Below are 11,065 nucleotides of genomic sequence, written 5' to 3' on the forward strand. Positions count from 1 at the left end.
TCATATTTAATTCAGCTACTAGAATTAAATTGAATATTTAGTTTAACAAATATAAAAATAGATATTGGTGAGTATCAGCTCTATAACAAGCTTTGTTAAAATATGGAATCGAACAAAAACTCCAAACAGCAAAAATATAAATAAGCAGGTATATGTCAATGAAGCAAAAACCTGAATAGAAGTTTCACTTTTAGATATATTCAACAAAAAATGCTTCAGGTTGACGGGCGGGATGTTACATTGTGAATCAAAAAGCCAAATTTTACATTTGAATCAGCATAATCTATAACTTGAAATAAGCTATTTTGCAAAAAAAAATTCTGATTATTGGAATATTAAAAGTGATCATTATCTGCTTAAACTATAATGATAATAATATAAATGGGAATAAAATGCCAAATATCAGTAAACAGAAATACTATAACTTAATATTAATTTTGAAATGAAAGAGGTCATTATGGTGTCAAAAACAGGGTTGGAACTTTGAGCCACATTTTCAAAGACTTGAGTCAGATATTCAGAATTGAGATCATATTGACAAAACATGGAATGAATCAAAGATGATTTTATCATATCATGAAACATAAATTGACTGGTCTGGTTACTTTTAATTATCTTGCTGAAGAATCTGAGACTCGAGTCATACAAATAGCAGTTGAACTGAACTTGATAAATTGGGCAGAAACTGAGTTATATAGCTTTTCCCAGTGAGTCATTTTTTGTATGACGCCGTTCACTTCGAACTGATATCTAACATTATGTAATGGGATACTATTGATTGGAAGGATCGGGACATTTCCGGTTAGAAATTGCCATTCAAGTTATAATACCCCGAGTTAGGTGGCAGGTGTGTGTCGAACCAAAGATGTGTCACAATGCCAACATAGTAATTTTAATGCTTTAACAACTAGGCCATCCCGCAACAACTACTCCCGATTGGAGAATTCAGGTTTTCATCCCAACCCTGGCCCTTATCCAATCTAATTAATTATTGTGTGAACTATATAAAATAAAAAATAATTTAAAAATAGATACTTCAGTACATGTCTGACCAAAAATCTACTACATACCGTTTATAAAAGGAAATAAAACATTAATGCCTTGCTGAGACAACTTATTTTATATACCTTGCAAGGTTATAAGGATAGATAAGAAAAACATAAAAATTGTCATTGGAACTTTTCCTGAAATATGTCGAAAAATATATAAATTTATATGAGGGAACTGAGGTAGAAACAATAATTTCTAGATTTAATATACGGAACAGCTTCGCATGCCAACTATACTGCGCCATGCGCAACAAAATCGTTAAATTTTAAACCTGCCGGTTTGAAGGTGTACAATTGTTTGTACAAAAATTTGAAATTTAAAAATGGAGGTCAATTTTTTGAATTAAGCAGGAACTATTTGAGGATATTTTTACATGCCATCACATGGCATAGTGAGGTATATATTTGATATCATGAATAAAAAGAGCATTGCATTTTTATTGGTCGATAAAGGACATAAGTCATCTGAATTTTTAGTCTTTTGTAGTCAGTATACAAGAATTCTGTTATTTCCGAAGTCAACAACTGCAATACCACCATCAGGAGCAACAGCAATCCCTGAAGGTCGATCCATCTCTTCAGATCCGCTTCCTAAAACTCCTCCGAGTATTGCGATGATAGTGCCAGTCGGAGAAAATATCTGTAAACGGTTGTTTCTGGAATCAGCCACAACGTAGTTTCCACGATCATCAATGGCGACACCTTGAGGTCTCAAAAATTGTGACGGCTGAGAGCCTTCTGATCCGAGGAACCTTGCCGATTGCAGATCCGACTGTACAATCACTAACCGATGATTATTGAAGTCGGTTACAATCAGACTTGCGTCTCCATTCGTGAATGCTATTCCTCTCGGAGAATCAAAATGTTTCCATAAAACTCCTTCGAAGCCGTATTTTCCAATGAATTTTCCATATGGATTGAATATTTGAATTCGGTGATTGCGTGTATCAGTGACAGCAATAACGCCGTTAGAATTGGTAGCAATATCCCAAGGATAATAGAACTGTCCACTTTTCGATCCTCTTTCACCAAATGAGAACAAAAACTCCCCTTCGAGGGTAAATAGCTGAATGCGGTGATTATCTTTATCAGCAATAACAATACGATTATGCACATCTACGGACAAGCCTGCTGGACGGTTAAACTGTCCAGGGTACGAACCGGATGCTCCGAACTTACGAATATATTCACCTTTGGATGAAAATATCTGGATTCTATTGTTACTTCTATCAGCAACAATGAAATTTCCAGCTGGATCGCATGCTATTCCCCAAGGCCTACAAAGTTGACCATCTTTTTCTCCAGTCCCACCGAAGAAAAATCGAGGTGAACTGCCAGATGAAATGTGAGGTCTTGCTGTTTGGACAGGAATATTCAAAGGACTCTCTAGTATATCCTTCCCACGAATTGAACATGATATTTTATGAATTCCTTCTTGAGCAGGACAAAATTTAAGGCTACATGTTCCATTCTAAACAATTTAAATAAAATCTATTTAGTATTTGTGTATTAACCCTAATAAAGGTCTATCATGCTAGTTCAAGTATTTCACCAACTAGAAACTATATGACCGGGGCATAGGACTTATCTAAAATCATGATGATATCCTCTCAGTCTGAAAAGTTTAAATTATAACAGAAGTAACCTATCATTATACAACTAACAATACATGGCAATTTCATTACTCAGAGTATATAGTTTTGTCATATTTTATATTTTATCAGAGCTTGGCTGAAAATCTGTGTGTGAGATATAGTTTTCTTAAATAAAAGAAGAAAAAAAAACAATTATTTAGAATGATTTGCCTTCAAAACTTCTGCTTTCTCTCAACTGAAATTCAAGTGATAAATCAATTTCTTCATTTTAGTACAAAAAATAAGGGATTCCTTTTTCGAGCCGCCCTGTATATATTAATTTGAAAAAACAATTACACTCACATTATTTTCAATCACTTCGTGATGTACTGAATTGCCGTTAGGATCAGTCACATTGAAATGTAGTAAGTTTGTAGAGTTGCATGGTTCCCTGAGATGATTATTAATTGCAACTGTCAAATAGGCCATTTGGTTGCAGACAGCACCCTTGAACGAACTTTTGGAGATTGCAGAAAAAGTGGCAGATGCTTCACAGGATATTTTTCCAAGTTTTCCCAGAGTTGTCTTTATATTAGGATCAGGAGGTAGAAAGGCTACAGATTCGTCTTCATAAGGTGAGGTAATTTTAGATAACTGTTGTTCAGTGACAACTAACTCTCTCATGAGAGTATTTTTAGCTGAAAGAAAAATCAACAAATAATTAGTTCAAAATTTAACAGAAATACATTCGTGTCAGTGTTAAGCAAGACTCCTGTCCTGAGTCATTTTTTCATCTTCAAATGACATATTCACAGTATATATATTTCGCTCTAAACAAGCCTCTTCTCAAGCATTATTATACCCTGGGTGAGGCAGTCGACATCAGTGATTTAAACCTCTGATTTTAACATGCGATACGCTGATACCCATCATAAGTTTATTGCTTCAACCACTATGCCACGTCACATTAAACAGAATAGACGTTGCTGATCCTTATTCTCTATTCCTGCATTGCAAGTAGGGATGGGACGAGTCCGGCATTACAGAGATTCGACGAATCCGAGTAATAGGTCAAGGACTCGAATCCTCCGAGTCCGTGACGTCACAATGTGAAAGTAGAAAAACTTGTTTTTGACCATACTACAGCATCGCGCGCTCACAAACATACGTCGTAGCTCATATTGTTTGCCTAATGGTTCCGCAAATAGCTGTTGAATCAATTTAAAAATACATTTTTCTTCATTTTTGGCGGTCATAATACAAACGTAAACGTGGGTCAATGTGCGCCTTGGCTGTGAATGCTTTCCCAGAATTCCAGATATTTCTAGCCCTAAATTTACTATGTCGCGTGCGCAAATGGTAGAGAGATGCCACTCGTCGTCAATACAATGCTTGCATTTTAGTAGTTCATATAAACGTTCCAAAACGCTCCATGCTTTCCATTGCTTTCTTTTTAGAGACAAGATTGTATGTAATAAACTTGATTTAAAAGAGGTATTGATGGGATTTCCTCTTGGGTTGATCCTGCGCATGTTTCATATTTATTTACGCGAATCGAAAACTCAAAAATACTGCGCTAACACATATTTTATTGTGTACCACATGTATACCAAAAAGGATAGATAGTTTGAAGGCGAATGGCGCATCCTTGTTATAAGCTATCAATAGTTTTTAACTTGCGTTATATTATTTGGATATTTTTGTCGTCGTTTTTATTAGGAGTGTTCATAATACACACGAGTGATATTGTTACATATCTAACCTTGAATTTCAACTAGTTAAGGTATGTAGTGAGATTTATAGGGGTAAAAGTACAAACATAGGCGTAAATTAGTAAAAACAGAATTGATTATAAACTCTGTAAAAACGACGTGGACTCGAAATCGAATCAGAGTCCAAAAAATGCCTGGATTCGACTCGAATCCGGATCCGAATCCCGGCCCATCCCTAATTGCAAGCATTCGTCTGCCAGCCCAGAAGCACAGATATACATAAGTACTTATTACTCAATAAACCACATAAATAGCATTCCTTTTTCCTAGTTAAGTTAATAATAACAACATATTCCTAGAACTACAAATAAACTTCAAAATTAATATGAAAAAAAGCAATAACACATGTTTATTTTTTGGTAAAATTAGGCAAATTACCATGAACCTGTTCTCATGTTATATAAATATGCAATTCTGTCAAAGCAAATGTTATTCGCAAAAAATGTCAGTAACTCATTATTACCTTTTAATATATCGATATCATTTGAAAACTCAAAATTATTCTTGATTTCATCAGTTAACTTTACAAGTTTTGTTGAACGTTCATTTATTTCTTCATATTGTCTGTTTAATGCATGAAATTTGACCTAGAAAAAAAAAATCCAGATTAGGAAGTATGTTTTAGGCGAAACATTACACAACATTTCCCGAACTTTTCAATCTCATTACACATTTACTTTCTGTAATACAAATCAGAAGCAATATTTAATAGGAATTATAACAAGGAAAAGTTATATAATATTTGAAAATTTAATCAACGCAACACCTGAGAACTTATTTTATGCATGTAAATGATCATAACACAGCTGAATGTCCAATATAGTCAGCTGTACTTATCTGATATCTCTCAACTTTAGTTTTCACAGATTTGATCATATTCAAGTTCTGAACACGAGCAGAGAGAGGCAATTTTTCAGGGAATGGATTGATGTTTTGTGGCACACTCAAAAGTTTAGGAACAACTGCCTTAGATTATTCAAATTCCATGGATGAGCATATCTAGGAGAATAACTATTTATTTATCTCTTCTCCATCCATGACCCATACCCGCCAAGGGCTGGCTGTCCTTATGAGAAATCATGGCCTGCCATATATATAACTAACTAGACCATATCAATTTCCCTCTTGCCTAGCTAATTATGAAAAATCTTAATCTAATTATTAAAATCTTAATTATTCAAATACCTTTATTGTTCAATGTAGAGTATTATCGCTAGGTTACCTGTTGAACTTTGTGAACGTTGTTTATGAGTTCCTGTTCTCTCTGTCCTAACAGCGACATTAAATTATGAAATACTGTTTTAATATCAACACAGATTGCACCAGTTTGCATCTCTAAATTTTTTATCGTTGCAAGAACATCTTTTGAAAGTTTTTCATACAAGTCAGTTTTAGCCCTGCAATAAAAAATAAAATACCCGAGCCTTTATTAACATGAATCTATTATTTCAATTATCTATTAGACTAGATCCTTCAAATTATTCTGTAGCAAAAATCATATACCATGTATGTCCAAAGATGACCAATACCGAATAATTCACTATTTCGAATACATTAGGAATTATTATTTTTGAATATGAAATATCAAATATATAATTATATATATATTTCTTACAAAAATTCTGAATTCGAATCTACCATTTTCAGGTTTTTAAAGAGTAAGGAAATAAGTAAAAAGAGCTAATGTTGCGCAGGGAGTGACAGCGTCTTATATAATTGAAAAAATGGAAAAGTTGCTGCTTGTCTTCATTATAACTATCGTTGTTTAGCTACTCGCTTGAGGTACCTGCCTGGGTATTTTGGAATACGTAAGAGTGTAGTGAAATATTTACTATTGTTTCTTATAGCAAAAAAAGTTTCAGTAATTGAAAAAATCGGTAGTCGAACACCAATCTTGAACGAATAATGTTTGGCTATCGAGGTATCACTGGATAGCCAAATCAAATTACTGTTTATCTTAATATTTTCACATTTCCAAATTCAGTATAAAAATGTATGTGAATGTAGACTGTTCAATTTCACAATTTTTCAAAATAATTACACTTATAATATTTAGCATAATATATTGGTTTGTATAAAATTATTTGTTAAAAATGACACATTTTAGAATATATTAACACATTATTTCAGAATGTATTTGAAATAGTAATTCGGTTTTAGGCATTACATGTTACTACATTAATACCAAGTCCATATAAATCACCTCTATCCCAAACTGTTAGGCCCGAGTATTGCAGTAATTTAAACATAAAAAGTAGGACAATACCTTGACTGGGATATCAGTGAGAGCAATGCAGTTTTACTGCCTTCCATAACTTGTTGTAAATATTGAATATTATGTCCACTGTGATTTAAAATAGCACATTTGTTGCATATTGCCTGAAAAGTATTTACATTTGACATGTTTAACAAAATAGCAGTGTCAGCATATTTTTATGATTTGGCCGTCCCAATAAACAATTGCATGTCCCATCCGTAAACCACAATGTGAATTAATAAAAAATTCAAACAATATAGATATATTATACAGTTTGATAACTTAAACTTTAGATAAGAAATGTTCGAAAATATTAGTATTGCTTTCTCAGAATCAATGAAAAACTGTATTATGGCCAGTCAGTGTTATACACAAAAGACCAAAGTGAAAACAGTCAGCATATAAATCATTCTTACAAAAATATACAAACTTCAATAAATTTAATTTTATTAATAGATTTACCGTTGCACACAGTTCGCAATATAACTGAAGAATTCCACCATTATGTTCATTGCATGTTTGTTGTGATGATCTTGTATTGAATGTGAGGTAGTTAGAAAAATCACTTGAAGTGTCAATATCTGGATTCTGATCAAGAAACAATTTGATGTTTATTGTTAAAAATTGTGCAGATAAATAATTTATTTCTAAAGTATTTGCTTGGAGCAAGGTAACGCGCGCCGCACCACTCAGAGTTAAAGAACCAATATTATGGACAGTCACAGGAGACCTATAGAAATCATCCTAATGTCTCGTTTGTTATCTTTAGATCAATATGACAATACTATTTGTGACTACAAACATGTGGCAATGGTGTATTCAAAATAGTCAGTAATCATTAAAGGAATAGTGAAGCTGCCTGAAATCAAAATTTCAAGTGGCCTAGCGGTTTAAGCGCTCGACTTGACTGTGTCGAAGGTTGCACATCTCACGTTGAAATCCCATTTTCACCACCTCACATGGGGTATACCGTAATTGTGTAGAAAATGCGTAACCGAACAAACGGGTACTTCTAAAAAAGGATAGCCCTTTACATATCAGTGGCTGCTCGTACAGAGCATTGATCGGAGTAAAATATTTGACTAACATTGTACAAAAATATTTGATCTTAATATAAACTATTGATGCTTCCTGACTTTATAGCGAGTTATAAAATTTTGACATAAAAAACATACGGTATATTGACATACGATAATGCAAATGACTTTTTTACCTTAATGCTTTCAATGGGATGATCCCTTGTCAGCTTCACTCTATTGTGCGCAGAAACACATTTTGCACATAAATAATCATTACAATAAGAACAATATGAGGTAGCAGTAACTCCATCATCACAATGGCATGAATGTCTATTTACAATTTCTGACGGTCTAGAGGAGTCCTCTGGAATAGAAAGATTTTGTAAAATTCCTTCGAGCAATGTTGCTGACGATTTAGGATCAGGAATTTGAAGTTGTCCATTGTGTTTTACTGGTCCAATTAGTTGGGGTGTCGGCGAAAATGACGACAAGTTGGTGGTTGGACTGGTTGCACTAGAAATGGCAGACAGGGAGCTATCAGAGAAGAACTGTATTCCAGAATCACTTGATAACGTTCTCCTGTTATGGCCCAAATTGAAAGCACCTGCCATGAAATCTAAAAATACAGTTGAATTAATTTTTAGTTTATTAATTTTTTCAATGCATATTTTAGGAAATAAGTTTCAACTATTGCGATATACTGATATAGGATATAATATATAACAGCAGCATAATGGCATAGCTCATTTATGAGACAAAACAGCTCATTTAATAATATATTGATTAAAGAATTATGAGAAGTCTGCTATGCGTGTATATAATAGGATAGGATTTACATATTTATCCCGGTGGAGAGGAAAGCCGATAAGACGGCTTATCCATATGGCGAACCACGGCCTCTCGTCCGGTTACCATTCCAAGTCGGGTATGGGATTAGTTATATTGTTTGTTTTCGGAAGCATGGACTTGGTGGTGGAGGAAGTCGTAACCAACCAGCGGTTACGTGAACCACCCAACGACGGCGAGGAGTCCAGCAATCCTCTCGCACATAACCATCCCTGCATGGGATTCGAACCTGCGAAGCCACGCAGAGTAATTAGAGGTGCGGTGGCGAGCGTATTCCTAACGCTTACTGGTAGCCCGTTGAGCCACACTGCCGCGCACAATAGACAGATCTAAAATATGGAAACGAATATATTACATCTCCAGACTGCCAGACCTGCACTATTGACAGAATAAAAAACTGAAGAACAGGACTGCAAAAAGAAAACGCTTTACAGCTTTCAGGCTTTAGTTTAACCAAGCAGCCAAGGGACCTACCGGTACCGGTACCGTACCGTACTTTGGTAGGTACCGTACCGAGGCTAATTGTTACAGACAGAGTGGCCCGAGTTACAAAACACATTTATTGGCAACCTAGGTTGTATATCTACACTTACCCGCTTCACATGCGCAACATCTAAAAAATTGTCACCCGTGGCCCATTAGGGCAGTTAAACCAACTGACAGTAGAAAAGAAACGAGCAGAGCCCGCCGCCATGAAAATCGTCTAATTCTGAAACACACATTATTGTGGTGTACGGAGTTCGTAGCATTTCAGCCGTTACGATGGTAGAATTCAAGTCAAGTTTTTTCAATCAGTAAAAACAATTATATACAGTATTCAAAAAAGAGATAATCATGCAATTTTACTTTAAAATGGAAGCCGTGGGAAACCAAAAATGATTATCGATCAACGACACCCAAGCTTCTGATTTAGACTCCTATTTTTAATATCTCATTAAAAAGATCGGATAAATTTCAAATATATTTTTTTCAACAGTAAAAAAGGAAAAGTTCACAAATTGTGAGAAAATGATATTTACAGCTATGGATGTTTCCCCAAGCAACGACTTCCTTGTTTACTTCGTGACATTGGCCAATCAGCAAGATGCTAAAAGTGACGTAACAATGCATCCGCTCAGACACTTTTCTCACTCAGACAGATTTTCAAGCGTGATCGTAAGTGAACAATGCCTCGTTTTCGCATTTTTGTATTCTATTCGTTCGTTTTCAGTTGTGTTTTGGACATTTGAATATAAATCATATAATTTAATAATCACTTTGTCTTCCTAGAAGTTTCAGTTTAATTGCAGTAATTGAAAATTAGTGTAGAAATAGCTGTGATAGACTAGTAGTATATATTTACGATGGACTAGGCCAAAATTCTTTACCGATACTGAATGCTACGAATCAGAATGATGGTTTGAAACAAATACCCCTTTTTACAGGCACCAGCTCGCAAAACTATTCTTAAAATAATCACCTAAAATTTTACAATGGTAAAGTATAGGAAGAATTTCCAGGGGGTCAAAGGTCGTATAAAGGTCCATTGCCAGCGATACCCAAGGTTCTAATTTAACAGATTGTATTTTTTTGTAGTTTAAAAATTTCTGTTATTAATGGCAACACCATATGAATTCAAATTGGCCTACTAATATCGATTATTCGAGATATATCATTATATACTAGAAATTAACATGTAATGAAAGTTCCATGAAACCATTAAACTTAGAAAGAAATACGATTAGAAAATAAAAATCGAATGAAAAGAAGTAAAGGTTAAAGTTGAGACACATATATAAGTAGCCAAATGCAGTTTCATTGAATTGATTTAGGCGAAATTGGAGCAGACTTTGAAGTTTTATGTATGTATGTGTTCATGTACCTTAGATTGCAAGCCAGTCCAGCCAATTTCTTATGGCAGTGTTATATGAAATTTTCTGAGTATGAATTATCTAAACCTCAAGAAAATACACTTTCAACAAATTTGAATTATTCTTTTGTTTCAACTCCCGATCTCATTTAATTGACAATATGATATGAAAAAGGATTTACATATAGTCCGATAAGATATATGGCGAATCACGGCCTTTCGTCCTGTTACCGGTCCATGTCGCGTATTGGGTTAGTTAGCCAGTTGTTTATTGTGTGCCTTTCGTCGCTTCCTCGCATTGCATTACATGCAAGATTTGCATTTAACAAGTGCGATAAAGTTCAAACCCAATATTACTAGCAAATTTTGCGCCTATGTGGTCCATGTGTGTTTAGTTGGTTTTTGAAAGAAAATAACGACGATATGAATGAATGAGAATAATATGAGTGATGCGGTCGTAGTCAACGTGATAAATATCTTTTTAAACAAAGAAAATTGAGAGAACTTGTGGATATCATATAAAGCAAAACATGAGTTCTTGATATCTGAATTAATCACCATGTTTACTTCGGCAATCAAGTTCATCCCAACGCTTATGGTACTCAGGTTAGAATTGTATAGTATAGGATTGTTGCTGTTGCTCTCATTGTTCCCTGAACTCCGCGTGCCGAGACTGTGCTTCCTTTGGTGTCCGCCTCG

The 11,065-nt window shown here is 34.5% G+C and overlaps 1 protein-coding gene across 1 annotated transcript; it reads right to left on the bottom strand.

Moving 5' to 3' along the window:
• Window positions 1-1,237: 1,237 nt before the first annotated feature.
• On the bottom strand, window positions 1,238-9,238 carry LOC120340879 (E3 ubiquitin-protein ligase TRIM71-like). Its single transcript, XM_039409264.2, has 8 exons — window positions 9,111-9,238; window positions 7,866-8,287; window positions 7,115-7,240; window positions 6,662-6,774; window positions 5,618-5,792; window positions 4,859-4,982; window positions 2,987-3,321; window positions 1,238-2,520 (listed from the first exon to the last, which is right to left on the bottom strand). Exons 2-8 carry the CDS (start codon window positions 8,280-8,282, stop codon window positions 1,537-1,539), a joined length of 2,274 nt encoding a protein of 757 aa, XP_039265198.2. The 5' UTR covers window positions 8,283-8,287; window positions 9,111-9,238; the 3' UTR covers window positions 1,238-1,536.
• Window positions 9,239-11,065: the final 1,827 nt, after the last annotated feature.

The sequence above is a fragment of the Styela clava genome, chromosome 14 (genome assembly GCF_964204865.1).
Source record: "Styela clava chromosome 14, kaStyClav1.hap1.2, whole genome shotgun sequence".
In the NCBI taxonomy this organism is placed as follows: domain Eukaryota; kingdom Metazoa; phylum Chordata; class Ascidiacea; order Stolidobranchia; family Styelidae; genus Styela; species Styela clava.

Excerpts from the sequence above, each read along its gene's own strand:
- LOC120340879 (XM_039409264.2), bottom strand. The coding sequence starts at position 8,282 with ATGGCAGGTGCTTTCAATTTGGGCCATAACAGGAGAACGTTATCAAGT. Across the intron at positions 5,793-6,661 it reads TCACTGATATCCCAGTCAAG|GGCTAAAACTGACTTGTATG; the intron begins GTATTGTCCTAC and ends TTTTTATTGCAG. Across the intron at positions 3,322-4,858 it reads TGATATCGATATATTAAAAG|CTAAAAATACTCTCATGAGA; the intron begins GTAATAATGAGT and ends TTTTTCTTTCAG.